Source organism: Erinaceus europaeus, chromosome 9 (assembly GCF_950295315.1).
Source record: "Erinaceus europaeus chromosome 9, mEriEur2.1, whole genome shotgun sequence".
NCBI classification, from domain to species: Eukaryota; Metazoa; Chordata; class Mammalia; order Eulipotyphla; family Erinaceidae; genus Erinaceus; species Erinaceus europaeus.
In genome coordinates this window covers 115,609,334-115,624,676 of record NC_080170.1, presented here as the reverse complement: position 1 = coordinate 115,624,676, position 15,343 = coordinate 115,609,334, and the positions used below count along the sequence as shown (strand labels likewise).

General features: G+C 42.7%; 1 protein-coding gene across 1 annotated transcript in view; it reads left to right on the top strand.

The window, feature by feature from the left end:
* LTN1 (listerin E3 ubiquitin protein ligase 1) overlaps nt 1–14,932 on the top strand; it is a 70,904-nt gene extending 55,972 nt beyond the window's left edge. Inside the window, exons 22-27 of the mRNA XM_060198575.1 lie at nt 1,834–2,047; nt 2,724–2,958; nt 5,860–5,934; nt 6,223–6,409; nt 10,646–10,817; nt 13,923–14,932. Of these exons, the coding sequence (XP_060054558.1) occupies nt 1,834–2,047; nt 2,724–2,958; nt 5,860–5,934; nt 6,223–6,409; nt 10,646–10,817; nt 13,923–14,176 (1,137 nt within the window). The 3' untranslated portion in view covers nt 14,177–14,932. The remainder of the gene's footprint in view (nt 1–1,833; nt 2,048–2,723; nt 2,959–5,859; nt 5,935–6,222; nt 6,410–10,645; nt 10,818–13,922) is intronic.
* The last annotated feature ends 411 nt before the right edge of the window (nt 14,933–15,343 follow it).

Below are 15,343 nucleotides of genomic sequence, written 5' to 3'. Positions count from 1 at the left end.
TGGTTGTAACTAGCTCTTTTGCAAACATCCAAAAACTTAATAGATCTGTTTCACAAGTGAAATGGTAGGTATTTTCCATCTGTCAGTATCAGTCATTGAACACATTTTCTGGTTGTTAAAATATTCCCTCCATTGCCTCATTTAAATACGGTATTGGGAGTCGGGTGGTAGCGCAGTGGGTTAAGCGCACATGGCGCAAAGTGCAAGGACCGGAGTAAGGATCCCGGTTTGAGCCCCCGGCTCCCCACCTGCAGGGGAGTTGCTTCACAGGTGGTGAAGCAGGTCTGCAAGTGTCTATCTTTTTCTCCCCCTCTGTCTTCCTCGCCTCTCTTCCATTTCTCTCTTTCCTAACAATGACGACATCAATAACAATAACTACAATTATAAAACAAGGGCAACAAAAGGGAATGAATGAATAAATAAATATTTAAAATTATTAAAATAAATAAATGTGGTATCTGCAGTACAACTTTCTGGTTTTATCTTTTTCATGACTTATTTTGTTTTTGTCTTTTTGTCTTTAATTAAATTATTCTTTAGATGTATTGTGTCGGTGTGGTCAGAATAATACATTAAGGATTAAGCAAATTAAAAGACAATTTTTGGTGCATATTTTTTTTTCCTTTTTTGTATTATCTTTAATTATTGGGTAGAGACAGAGATGGAGAGGGAAGGTGGTGATAGAGATAGAAAGAGAGACACCTGCAACACTATTTCACTACTTGCAAGCTTTCCCCCTCCAGGTGGGGACCAGGGGCTCCTACCTGGGTCCTTGCACATTGTAACTTGTGCGCTCAACCAGGTGCGCCACCACCTGGCCCCATATTTATTTATTTATTTATTTATTTACTTATTTATTTATTTATTTTTATCTTTATTTGTTTATTGGATAGAGACAGCCAGAAATTGAGAGGGAAAGGGTGAAATAGAGAGACAGAGAGACCTGCTTCATTACTTGTGAAGCTTTCCCCCTCCAGGTGGGGACTGGGGGGAGGGGGGGTCGAACCCGGGTCCTTGCACATTATAACATGTACGCTCAACCAGGTGTACCACCATTCTGCCCCCTAGGCATGCTTTTTCTGTGACCATGACAACTAAATATGTAAGAGTTGTGGCTCTGATGTACTAGTTAGTCAGGGTTGAATTGGCCTGAATCCGCTTTGCCTATTATTGGTTGTATAGCTTAGGACTTTGCTTTTTGAGAGATCTGATTTTTTTTTTCTTTCTGTCAAGCCATTTTTTTTTCAATTTACCATTAATAGTGCTTTATAGGATAGTAAGATTACAAGGTATAGTTCTGCACTATGCCCACCACTAAATTTCTGTCCTACTGTATTTCTCCCCAAAGTCGTCTTCTATTTTTTTTTTTTACCAGAACACTGTTCAGTTCTGGCTCATGGTGGTATAGGGGATTAAACCTGGGAGATTGGCGTCTCAGGCATGAGAGTCTGTTTGCATAACCATTATGCTATCCACCCTCCGCCCTCCCCAAAGTCTTAAAGACAGTTTATTTACTTCTCTTTTAAGCCTAACTTCAGTTTCCTTTTCTAAAAGGAACCCATCTCCTGACATATCTCATGCATTTCATTTACCTCATGCATTTCCTTTTTTAGTTTTTGTCATTAAAAAAAGAATATTTCAAAACAAGTTGATTCTAATCCTAATATTCGATCCTAAGGATAAATCAGTTTGTTGTAAAATAGAGCATACTCTCAGGGGATACTTCTTTAATTATTGTTTATTTTAGAGAAAGGAATGGGGCTCCTCTTTATTGTCTCGGTTTGTAAAGTTCTGGTAGGAGTTTGCTTACTAATTTCATTTTTTCCCCCCCAGACGACAAATGAAAACCAAGAATTGTATTCAGTTCCACTTGTACAACTGTTTGCCTGTGTCAGCTGTGACTTGGCCTGCGAGCTCAGTGCATTTTTTGATTCCACAACTGCAGACACCATTGGCAGTCTTCCTGCAAATCTAATCAGTGAATGGAAAGAATTTTTTTCCCAAGGCATCCACAGTTTGCTTTTACCTCTTTTGGTGACTGTTACAGGCAAGTAAGAAAGGGAGTAATGGTATCATTAATAATTTTTTGAAAAATTCGAAACAGAAGCTTGGATGTGTGTTAGACAGTAGAGTACAAAATACAGAGTGAGAGAGAGGGTTGGTAAATGAGATGTATGATAATCTACTTCTGTTTTATAGACAGGTAGTGAAAACTGGCAAGGTATCCACAAAGACCATTGCTAATGGCAATAATAGTAATCTAATGTTTGACAACTGTTTCTCTCATTTCATATTTTTTTTTTTTTGCCTCCAGGGTTATTGCGGGTGTTTGGTGCCTGCACTACGAATCCACGGCTCCTGGAGGCCATTTTTTCCCTTTTGTTGCCCTTGTTTATCGGTGTTGTTGTTACTTCTATTATTGTCATAGTTGTTGGACAGGACAGAGAGAAATGGAGAGAGGAGGGGAAGACAGAGAGGGGGAGAGAGAGACACCTGCAGACCTGCTTCACTGCTTGTGAAGCAACTCCCCTGAGGGTGGGGAGCCGGGGCTTGAACCGGGATCCTTACGCTGGTCCTTGCACTTTGCACTACGTGTGGTTAACCCACTGCGCTACCGCCTGGCCCCCAGTTTCTCTCATTTCTTAATGGTTGACTGTATATGAATCATTCAGCAGAAGTAGTCACTTTGTTGTGTGCTGTGTCTTCCTTTTTGTTATCGGTAGAAAGCAAAGATACATCTGAAACTTCCGTTCAGAACGCAATGCTGAAGCCCATGTGTGAAACGTTAACATATATCCCAAAGGATCAGCTGTTGAACCACAAACTCCCGGCAAAACTGACTGCTAACCAAAAAACAAACTTGCCTGAATACCTTCAGACTCTGTTAAATATATTGACCCCATTGCTTCTCTTCAGAGCTCGGCCTGTGCAAATAGCTGCTTATCATATGCTGTACAAGTAAGAATCGCCAATGTTCTGGTGGTCTGAACAAGTGCAGTATGGGCGTCGGGGAGGTGGCTTTTAGTGGTAGAGCATCTGCTTTGCATGTGTGAAGCTCTGGGTTCAATCCCTGACACCCAGTGAGAACAACAAAGACAAAACAAGTACAACTCTGTGGATGATTGTACAAATACTTCATCATCTCTCTCTAATGTCCACTTTCATACAAAATTTTTTTTTTTAAGATTAAAATATGGGCTAGGGGGAGTCGAGCAGTAGCGCAGCAGGTTAAGCCCAAGTAGCACAAAGCTCAAGGATCCTGGTTTGAGCCCCTGGCTCTCTGCCTACTGGGGCGTCACATCACAGGCGGTGAAGCAGGTCTGCAGGTGTCTTATCTTTCTCTCCCCCTCTCTGTCTTCCCCTCCTCTCTCCATTTCTCTCTGTCCTGTCTGGCAACAACATCATCAATAACGACAGTGATAACAACAATGATAAAACAACAAGGGCAACAAAAAAGGAAAATAAATAAACAAAAAAAATATATAAAACAGAACAAAATGAAAAAAGGGGGATGGTTAAAGTAATAGAACCCCGTGTAGAAGAACCTGAGTCTGATTCCCAGCACTGCATAAAAACACAGAATATATATTTAGTGGTCTGGGAGGTGGCACAGGTGATAAAACACAAGACTCTCATGTATACGATCCTGAGTTCAGTCTTCGGCAGCACATGCACCAGAGAGATGGCTGGTTCTTTCTTTCTCTGCCTATCTTCATGAATAAAAAAAAATTTTTTAAAAGAATATATATTTAGTTTTAACATACACACATATATGTCAGGACATACCTGTGCACATAGCATGCCTAACTTAAGTCGACTATAAATTTCAATAGCAGGATGCCAATTTTAAACAATCATTTAGGACATTTTCCCTCACATACAGTTTACTTTAGATATTTCTGGCCACTGGTGGTTATTTCAGGGAAAAAAAAATCTCATAAAAACACTCATTAGAAATATTATGGGGCTGGGTGGTAGCACAGCGGGTTAAGTGTATGTGGCGTGAAACTCAAGGACAGGCGTAAGGACCCCAGTGTGAGCCCTCGGCTCCCCACATGCAAGGGTGGGGGGGTTGCCACTTCATGGGTGGTGAAGCAGGTCTGCAGGTGTCTTATCTTTCTCTCCCCCTCTTTCTTCCCCATCTCTCTTGATTTCTCTCTGTCCTATCCAGCAACAATAACAGCAATGGCAACAACAATAATAAAAGGAAATAATATGTATCATTCTGCTTTTTAAAAATATTTATTTGAGGGGGTGAGAGAGAACTAGATCATCATTCTGCTACTTACGATATTGGGGATACAAGTCGGGACCTCATGCTTGAGAGTTTAGCACTTTATTTTTTTATAGAGCATTTTTTTTCTTTTTCTTTTATTTTCTTTATTCCCATTTGTTGCTCTTGTTTTATTGTTGTAGTTATTGTTGTTGTTGTTATTAATGTTGTTGTTGGATAGGACAGCAAGAAATGGAGAGAGGAGGGGAAGAGAGTAAGGGGGAGAGATAGACACCTGCAGACCTGCTTGTGAAGCGACGCCCCTGCAGTTGGGGAACCAGGATCCTTACGCTGGTCCTTGCACTTTGTGCCATGTGCGTGGGCTTAACCCGCTGCTATACCACCGACTCCTGAGAATTCAGCACTTTAATCCACTCTCCTCCCATGCTGGGTTTGGGTCCTTCCTCTCTCACCTCACCTCACCTCACCTCACCTCACCTCACCTCACCTCACCTCACCTCACCTCACCTCACCTCACCTCACCTTCACCCTTACCTCACCTCACCTCACCTCACCTCACCTCACCTCACCTCACCTCATCCTCACTTCACCATCACCTCACCCTCACCCTCACCTCACCCTCATCTCATCCTCACCTCATCCTTACCCTCACCTCACCTCACCTCACCTCACCCCACGCCACCCCACTCCACCCCCACCCTCACCCTCACCCTCACCTCACCCTCACCTCACCCTCACCTTACCCTCACCTTACTCTCACCTTACCCTCACCCTCGCCTCACCCTCACCCTCACCTCACCCTCACCTCACCCTCACCTCACCCTCACCTTACCTTCACCTTACCCTCACCTTACCCTCACCCTCGCCTCACCCTCACATCACCTCACCCTCACATCACCTCACCCTCACCTCACCTCACCCTCACCTCACCCTCACCTTACCCTCACCCTCACATCACCTCACCCTCACCTCACCTCACCTCAACCCACCCTCAACCTCACCCTCACCTCACCCTCACCCTCACCTCATCCTCACCTTACCCTCACCTCACCCTCACCTCACCTCACCCTTACCCTCACTTCACCCTTACCTCACCTCACCTCATCCTCACTTCACCCTCACTTCACCCTCACCTCACCCTCACCCCCACCTCACCCTCATCTCATCCTCACCTCATCCTCACCCTCACCTCACCTTACCTCACCTCACCCTCACTTCATCCTCACCTCACCCTCACCCTCACCTCACCCTCACCTCATCCTCACCTCGTCCTCACCCTCACCTCACCCTCACCTCACCTCACCCTCACCCTCACTCCCTAGCACAGCTCAGTTCTGGCTTGTGGCATCAGGGATTAAACATGGGGAATCTAAGGTGTGAAAGTCTGTTATGCACTCTCCTATGCTAGGTCTACTATGAGTCTTTTCTGCTTTTAAGCATTTAACGGGGTAGAGTTTGATATAAAATAATGCTATTTAAATAAATTAACTTTCAAGTGGGGGAGATCAGAGCACTGTTGAGCTGTGATGTTATGTGGGAATTGAACTGGGACCTCGTGCATGGATGGAGTTTCTGCCACTGCTACCCTTTCTCCCTGGCACTTAAAGTGATGTTTTGACTTGTAGATTAATGCCTGAGCTACCACAGTATGATCAGGACAATTTGAAGTCCTATGGAGATGAAGAAGAAGAACCAGCCCTGTAAGTTACGTTAGCCATCCTTTTAAAATCAGAAATCTGTTTAGTAGCTCTAAAAGATTATCACAAGACAAGACCTCTAAATTTAGAGTATACAAATCCCTCAAAGTTATCTTTAAAGTTATTCTGTAAATGAAATACAGTGTTCACCCAAGAAAACTGGTAGAGAAACAGTTAATGAAACAGTCTTTGGAAAATATTTTTCTAAAGTGCTTAAAGTTTACTTAGCTGTTTTTTTTTGTAAAGGAATGATCTATAAAGATATGAAGGTGCTTCATCATTGCTTCTTAGGTCTCCACCCACGGTGCTGATGTCTCTTCTTAGCACTCAAGAGGACTTACTAGAAAATGTTTTGGGGTGCATTCCTGTTGGACAGATAGTTACTATTAAGCCACTGAGTGAAGAATTCTGTTATGTGCTGGGATACCTACTCACTTGGAAATTAATCCTGACTTTTTTCAAAGCTGCTTCATCTCAGGTAAAGAAATAGTGACACATTTTGATAGTTTTGCCCTACTTGTTTTTTCTCTTACTGGCCACCTCTTTTCTTTTAAACATTCCTTACATTTTAATCTGCTCTCATCTGACTAGCTTCAGGTATTCTGCTGTATTTTTTTCTGTCCCCACTTCCTCACCCTTCGTATTTTTTTTCCCTTTCGCACACTCACAGTTTTTGAAAAGGAAATTAATGTCTGGAATATTCCTATGTTGTTTTTTTTTTCCTAGTCAAATACAGGCACTGAGTTCATTGCTGTAAACATGATTTGTGTAATTTCTTCCTTCCTTCCTTTCTTTTCTTACTTTCTCCCTTTTCTCACTCCCTCCCTTCCTCCCTTCCTCCCTCCCTCCCTCCCTCCCTTCCTTCCTTCCTTCCCTTCTTCTTTTCTTTCTTTCCACCACCACAATAATTTCAAAATAATTGAAAATTTTCCCCACTGGTCAACTTCTGATTCTTCCAGAGATTTCAGTTGATACATTATTAGAAATTTACCTTATTTAAGAAGATCAGTGTATAAAAAAAAAGATCTGTGAAACATCTGAGTAATTCAAGCTATTCTAAATGGAGATAATGCCCTGTAATTATTTTGTATAATATTCTAGCAGCCACTAGATGTCCCTGTTGTCTTATGTTTAGGAAGAAAGACCTCATTGTCCAGAATGGAAACTCAGAACTCGGTTAAAAAACATTATGTAGAGCTCCACTCCCCCCCCCCCCAAGTAGCTTTATTAAGGAAATAATGATGTACAAGACAGTTGTCACATGAGTACAGTCTTCTCTTCCTGAGACAGGTGCCTGCACACTCCCACCCCCCAGGGTAAGGTCCCCCTCTGCCACCATGCATGGTAAACCTCCACTTGGAAACTTTCAATTAAACCTTGCATCAGTTCAGTAACATCTGTGACTTCATTGATAGATGAACACAAAAACTTAATTGATCCCTTCTTATTTGAAGTCTAACTAAATAGCATGTCGTTCATTTCCATTGTGCATTTTCAGTTATAATTGATGTCATTAATAGCGCATACTATGCAAATATGTTGAGATAGCAGTTTTGCATTTGTATACAAAGGGGAAACATCAAATCACAAAGACAGTACTGATGGAGACGTTCAAATAATTTTACTTTCCTTCAGACCTGCTGCTTAGACTTAGGACGTGAGCTCGTTTTGATTCCTGGTAATGAAGTTCTTGAAGTCCTCATTGGATGTTTTTGTTTGTTTGCTTTTTCTCACTGGGACTTTAGTGCTTTGGGATATTGTTTTTTTCCAGATAGAAAGAAAGACAGTGACCCAGGAGGTGGTGCAGTGAATAAAGTGTTGGGTTCTCAAGTATAAAGTTTTGCATTTATCTGGTCCCCAGTATCACATGTGCCAGAGTGATGCTCTGGTTCTCAATATCTTCCTTCCTTCCTTCCTTCCTTCCTTCCTTCCTTCCTTCCTTCCTTCCTTCCCTCCCTCCCTCCCTCCCTCCCTCCTTCCTTCCTTCCTTCCTTCCTTCTTTCCCCCCATTCTGTCCCTCCCTCCCTCTCTCTCTCTCTAACTCTCTCTCTCTCTCTCTCTCTCTCTCTCACCCTCCCTCCCTCTCTGTTTTTCTTTCCCATGTGCCAGAGTGCTGCTCGGCTCTGGCTTATAGTGGTGTTAGGGATTTAACCTGGGAGCTCAGAGCTTCAGACACAAAAGTTGTTTTGTATAACCTTTATCCTGTCCCCTCAGCACTTCTGGCTCTGTCTCTTCCTTTCTGAAAGTTTGTCTAGAGCCCTAAAGCCCTAACAGCAAGAAACAAATAAAATCTAATCAATTCTACTACTTTAAAAATTATGCTCTTTCATTTTTATTGTGTGTGTGTGTGTGTGTGTGTGTGAGGGTCTGCTTCATTTTACAATTCTTTTATTTATTCTAGTTTAGTTTTAGGGTTTTTTAAATTTCTTTATTGGGGGATTAATGTTTTACATTAGACAGTAAATACAATAGTTTGTACATGCATAACATTTCTCACTTTTCCACATAACAGTACAACCCCCACTGGTTCCTCTGTCATCCTTTTTAGACCTGTACTCCCCTCCACACACACACCTTAGAGTCTTTCACTTTGGTGCAATACGCCAACTCCAGTTCAGGTTCTACTTGTGTTTTCTCTTCTGATCTTGTTTTTCAGCTTCTGCCTGAGAGTTAGAATTCTTAGGCCAATCTTTTTCACTCACTGGAGCCTCCCCTGGTGCCAGGGCACTTCCATGTGTTGCCAGGGCTTGAACCTATACCACGTGGCAAGGCATGTGTAGGGTGAACCCTTCTATGTTTTTTTCAAAAAGAAAAACAGATTCACATAGAAGTTGGGAAAAAAAAGTAGCTCAAGAAAAAAAAAATTGATGCCCTTTCCTGAAGTCACACTTTTCTTTTCTTTTCTTTTCTTTCTTTCTTTCTTTCTTTCTTTCTTTCTTTCTTTCTTTCTTTCTTTCTACCACTGCACTGTTCAGCTCTGGCTTGCAGTGGTACTGGGGATTGAATTTGGGATTTTTGGTGCCTCGGGTATGAAAATCTTCTTGCATAGCTATTATGCTGTCTACACAACCTAAGCCACACATTTTTAACATACTGCTTGCTGTTGTACTTGCTTTCTCTGGATTTGCTTATTGGCAGACATCATGATGCTCTTTCAAATATATTTAAACATACATCCACTCTAAGAACTAGGTCATGTGTGTGCATAAATGTAATGCCACTATTACACTCTACTATAATAAGGGCTCAGCATGTGCCATCTTGGGCAAGAAAGCCCAGATTTGATCTCTGGCATTTCATGAGCCAGAGTAGTACTCTAGTTCTTTCTAGCTCTCTCTTGTGTTAATACATCTTTAAAAATAAAAAGTCTTTAAAGGTAATTGTAAAGGTGTATTGATCAATGTATTTTGAGAATCAGTTCTGGGCGGTAGCGCAGTGGGTTAAATGCATATGGCGCAAAAAGCTCAAGGACCGGCGTAAGGATCCCGGTTCTAGCCCCCAGCTTCCCACCTGCAGGGGAGTCGCTTCACAGGCAGTGAAGCAGGTCTGCATGTGTCTTATCTTTCTCTCCCCCTCTCTGTCTTCCCCTCTTCTCTCCATTTCTCTCTGTCCTATCCAACAACGATGACAACAATAGCAATAATAACTACAACAATAAAAAAAAAAAAAAACAAGGACAGCCAAAGGGAAAATAAATAAATAAGAATCAATTCCAAGTTCTGTTGCTGGAGCCTTCATATGTAAGCATTGAGAACATGCTACCTTTGACCCATGAGGAGATATATGGTGAGAGAAATCACTTAAATGTTGGTACAGATACCAAAGAACTGTAAAGTAAATGTGGGTGAATGAAAATCACCTTAAAGAACAAGCAGCGCTAAAGTTTGGGATTCATAGAGGTCTTAACGTTGTTTCACAAAAGAATCACTATTTTTATGTAACATTACCTATATATAAAGCAACTGTGAGAAGACCCTAAAACAGTTGGGATCACTTGTCAGTGCTATCTTCTGTTCCCCCTAGAGAGATGTTGGAGGGTTTGATATTGGATAGGTCAGTTGTGAAAACAGGATTAGTGCTAAGCAGGGTTTTGAAAGATTAAGGACTATGATGTGGAAGGAATGCGTGGAAAACTTGGGAGAAGAGTGAGTGAATCATCTATGGGGACTGGCAAATAGATAAATCTTTTCATGGTTTGGGTTCCAGGTGGAGGTGAATTGACTAGTAGGGAGGCAGTTTGAGAAGGTGTTAAAACATGTCTAACAATGAGAAACCTTTGCTTGATGAGGAAAAGAAACAGCAAACTGCCCATTGGGAAGGGAGCGTGTGTAATGTGTGAGGCTTGTGTTCTGTTCTCATACGATCTGTCACACTCTAGATTCTTTATATGTATATATATATATATATATATATATATATATATATATATATATATTATTTATAAATGGACATATTGATAAAACCATAGGATAAGAAAGGTACATTTCCACACAATTTCCACCACCAGAGCTCTATCCCCTCCCCTGCCCTGATAAGCTTTCCTATTCTTTATCCTTCTGGGAATATAGACCCAGGGTCATTATGAGGTGCAGGAGGTGGAAGGTCTGGCTTCTGTAATTGCTTCCCCGCTGAACATGGGACATTTTGTATTCTTATCACCTAAGGCTCTTGATTAAATTCAATCTCCTAACAGAAATTCTTTGCTTCCCACCAGCTGCGGGCTCTGTATTCAATGCACCTTCGAAAAACAAAGAGTTTGAATAAATTGCTTTATCACCTCTTCAGGCTTATGCCAGAAAATCCAACGTATGCAGACACAACTACTGAGCTCTCAAACAAGGAGCCTAAAACATTCTTTACGGAAGAGCTCCACTTGAGGATTAGAGGTCAGTGTGGGGCATCTTTGCCTTCTGTCTGAGACAGAAGGGTGTGTTACTGTACATTGGGGGAGTAAGAACCACCCCAAAGGTGGGTACTGGCAATGAGAATGTTGAAATGCAAGATTCCATATTTCTTGAGATAGGGTATTTAACTAGATAGACCTTGTGGATAAGACCATTAAGAATTTAAGTTGGGAGTCGGGCGGTAGCGCAGCGGGTTAAGCACATGTGGCGCAAAGCACAAGGACTGGTTAGGATCCTGGTTCAAGTCCCCAGCTCCCCACTTTTAGGGGAGTTGCTTCACAGGCGGTGAAGGAAGTCTGCAGTTGTTTCTCTGTCTCTCTTCCTCTCTATCTCCCCCTTCTCTCTCTCAATTTCTCTCTCTATCCTATAACAAATAAATAATAAAAAAAAAAAGAATTTAAGTTTTAGGGGGTAGGTGGTGGTGCACCTGGTTGAATATGCATGTTACAATGTTCAAGGTCTCGGGCCCAAGCATGGGGAAAGCTTTGTGAGTGGTGAAGCAGGGCTGTAGATATCTCTCTGTTTCTCTCCCTCTCTCTCTCCCCCATCCTCTCAACTTCTGGTTGTCTCTCTCCAGTAAATAAAGATATTTTTAAAATCAAAGGAAAAAAAATGAATTTTAAGTTTTGTACTGGTTCAGTTCTCAGCATGAATATATGTTTCGAGCTGAGCAGTGCTCTGATCTTTCTTTTCCTCATGAAAAGTAAAATCTTTCTTTTTTTTAATTCAAAATTTAGGGAGCCAGGAGATAGCTCACCCTATGTGCTAGAGTTTGAGACCTGACACCACAAGGGAAGGCCCGTGGGTGGTGGAGTGGTGTTAAGTGTCCCCCACTTACCCCCTGGTGGTGGAGTGGTGTTAAGTGTCTCCCACTCGCCCCCTGGTGGTGGAGTGGTGTTAAGTGTCCCCCCACTCGCCCCCTGGTGGTGGAGTGGTGTTAAGTGTCTCCCACTCGCCCCCTGGTGGTGGAGTGGTGTTGTGTCTCCCACTCGCCCCCTGGTGGTGGAGTGGTGTTAAGTGTCTCCCACTCACCCCCTGGTGGTGGAGTGGTGTTGTGTCCCCCACTCGCCCCCTGGTGGTGGAGTGGTGTTAAGTGTCTCCCACTCGCCCCCTGGTGGTAGAGTGGTGTTAAGTGTCTCCCACTCGCCCCCTGGTGGTAGAGTGGTGTTAAGTGTCTCCCACTCGCCCCCTGGTGGTGGAGTGGTGTTAAGTGTCTCCCACTCGCCCCCTTATTTATTTGTTTTTTTGCAAACAGGGTTATTGTTGCAGCTCAGTGCTTCTAGTAGCCCCCCCTTAATGGGAAAGAGAAGTTGAGGGGCTGGGCAGTAGCACACATGGCGCAAAGCGCAAGGACCAGCTCAAGGATCCCATTTTGAGCCCCGCTCCCCACCTTCAGGGAAGTCGCTTCAGGGAGTCGCTTTACAGGCGGTGAAGCAGGTCTACAGGTGTCTTTCTCTCCCCCTCTCTGTCTCCCCCTCCTCTCTCCATTTCTCTCTGTCCTATCCAGCAACAACAGCAGCTATAACAATAATAACAAACCACAGTAAGTGTAACAAAATGGGAAAAATGGCCTCCAGGAGCAGTGGATTCATAGTGCTGGCATTGAGCCCCGCCGATAACCCTGGAGGCAAAAAAAAAAATTTAAAAAAAAAAAAGAAAGAGACATTGAGAGAGGAGGGAAGGGGAAGTGAATGAGGGGAGACAGAGGGAGAGTTATTGCAAATAGCAGACCCCATGCTAAATACCCTGCTTGGATCACAGTCTCTTTTGTTTTTACTCACCAAGGTTATTCCTAGGGCTCAGTGCCTGCATGATGAAGGCGCCACTCCTGGCCACCATTTCCCCTTCCCTCCCCTTTGTTTTATTTGATAGACAGAAAGAAATTGAGAGAGAGGGCAGGGGGAGATGGAGAGGAAGCGAGAAAGAGACTTGCAGCACTGCTTTGCAGATCTTAAGATTCCCCCCCTGCAGGTAGGGGCTTGACCCTGGGTCCTTGTACATGGCAGAGTGTACTCTCAACTAGGTGCACCACCACCTGACCCTCTTCTCCCCACTCTGTCTGAAATGTAAAAAAAAAAAAAAGAAAGAAAAAAGAAAAGAAAAAGTCAGCCAACGGAGATGAGCTCCTACATTCACTAGGCCCTAGTGCCCCAAATAAAAAATTAAAATTGGGGCCCGGACAGTAGTGCAGCTGGTTAAGCACACATGATGCAAAGCGCAAGAACTGGCTTAAAGATCTGGGTTTGAGCCTGCAAGGGGAGGGGGGGGTTCGCTTCACAGGCGGTGAAGCAGGTCTGCAAGTGTCTGTCTTTCTCTACCCCTGTCTTCCCCGCCTCTCTCAATTTCTCTCTAACCTATCCAACAGCAGCAATGACAACAATAACAAAAGCAACAAACTGGGGTGGGGGGGTTGGCCTCGAGAAGCAGTGGATTCGCACTGAGCTCCAGTGATAACCCTGGAGGAAAAAAACATAAAAATTTTGAAGCTTAGTTGCTTAAGACGGCTACCTTTTACCAAATGTGTGTTAAATGGTAATGTTTTTAAGGCATGCAAATTAGGTAGCTGCCAGTGGGGAAGCAAATGAATGAGAAAAATTCAGTTACTGAAGGAGATCAAATTTTAGGGCCTAGAAATCTATATGGGAGAAAGCTAATACTCCAGAACTCTGGTTTACCTGCTACTCTTTATGAACCCTAGAAGTGTTGTGGAATTCAAACTTACCTTTAAAAAATTTTTTTTTTTACATTTTATTTATTTTTCCTTTTGTTGCCCTTGGTTTTTATTGTTGTTGTAGTTATTACTGTTGTTATTGATGTTGTCGTTGTTGGATAGGACAGAGAGAAATGGAGAGAAGAGGGGAAGACAGAGAGGGGGAGAGAAAGATACACACCTGCAGACCTGCTTCACTGCTTGTGAAGCGACTCCCCTGCCAGTGGGGAGTTGGGGGCTTGAACCAGGATCCTTATGCTGGTCCTTGCTGCGCTACCACCCAATTCCCTAAACTTAACTTCTAAGGAAAATACGAATCCTCTGTTATTCTCTGTAGGAAATATGCGTTACCAACTATGACTATCTTTTCCTCCCAGAAACAGCAACTCTTCCACACCATATTCCGCACTTGGCATGCTCAGTCTATCACATGACATTAAAAGACTTGCCTGCCATGGTTAGGCTATGGTGGAACAGTAGCGAGAAGCGTGTGTTCAATATTGTAGATCGATTTACAAGCAAGTATGTCAGCAATGTCCTTTCTTTTCAAGAAATATCTTCTGTACAAACAAGCACGCAGCTGTTTAATGGCATGACGGTTAGTATTGTCTTGATTTTTTTTTCCCCCTAGTAAAAATTTGCTTGAATACTGGTTTATGTCCTTTGTAGGTGGTTTCATCACAGTTGTAGCTTTTGTTGGTCCAGCATTGACCAGGAATTCTCTTACTTTATTTGAACTCTTATGTATCAAGTCTTAATGCATAGGTTTAAACAAAAATACTAATTAATTTATTTGTTCAGTTTTTGAACATCCACTAGCTTACTTATTTACTGTGAGAGTCACATGGGAAATGAACAATAGGGCTGGATTCCTCTTCTCTAATAACATACAGTCTAACAAAGGGAAGAGAGTGGTACTGGTGGTTATCTTTGTAGTGGAAACTGGAAAGTGGCAGATTATGAAGAGTGCTGTGTAGTTCACTGGCCATAGAGGTGTTCACACAGGAAAGGTTCACCTGACTGAGGAGTTAGGTGAGAGGTTATAGAAGATTACTTTGGCAGACAGGATTTAAAAAAAAAAAAAATTATTTATAAATGGAAACACTGACAAAACCATAGGATAAGAGGGGTACAATTCTACACAGTTCCCACCACCAGAACTCCATATCCCATCACTTCCCCTGATAACTTTCCTATTCTCTAACCCCCTGGTGTATGGACCCAGGGTCATTATGGGGTGCAGAAGGTAGAAGGTCTGACTTCTGTAATTGCTTCCCCGCTGAACATGGGTGTTGGCAGGTCTCTGATCCATATTCCCAGCCTTATTTATTTATTTATTTTTAAATTTCTTTTTAAAAATATTTATTCCCTTTTGCTGCCCTTTTTATTTATTTTTTATTGTTGTAGTTATTATTTTTGTCGTCGTTGGATAGGACAGACAGAAATGGAGAGAGGAGGGAAGACAGAGAGGGGGAGAGAAAGATTGACACCTGCAGACCTGCTTCACCACTTGTGAATTGACTCCCCTGCAGTTGGGAAGCCGGGGACTCAAATCAGGATCCTTATGCCAATCCTTGCACTTTGCGCCACGTGTGCTTAACCCGCTGCGCTACTGCCCGGCTCCCTATTTATTTATTTTTAACCAGAGCACTGTTCAGCTCTGGCTTATGGTGGTGCAGGAGATTAAACCAGGGGCTTTAGAGCCTCAGTCATATGAATCTGTTTGCATAACCATTATGCTATCTACCCGCTGCCCACAGACAGGATTTTAGTATGGGGGTGGGGGGAGCTCTTAATT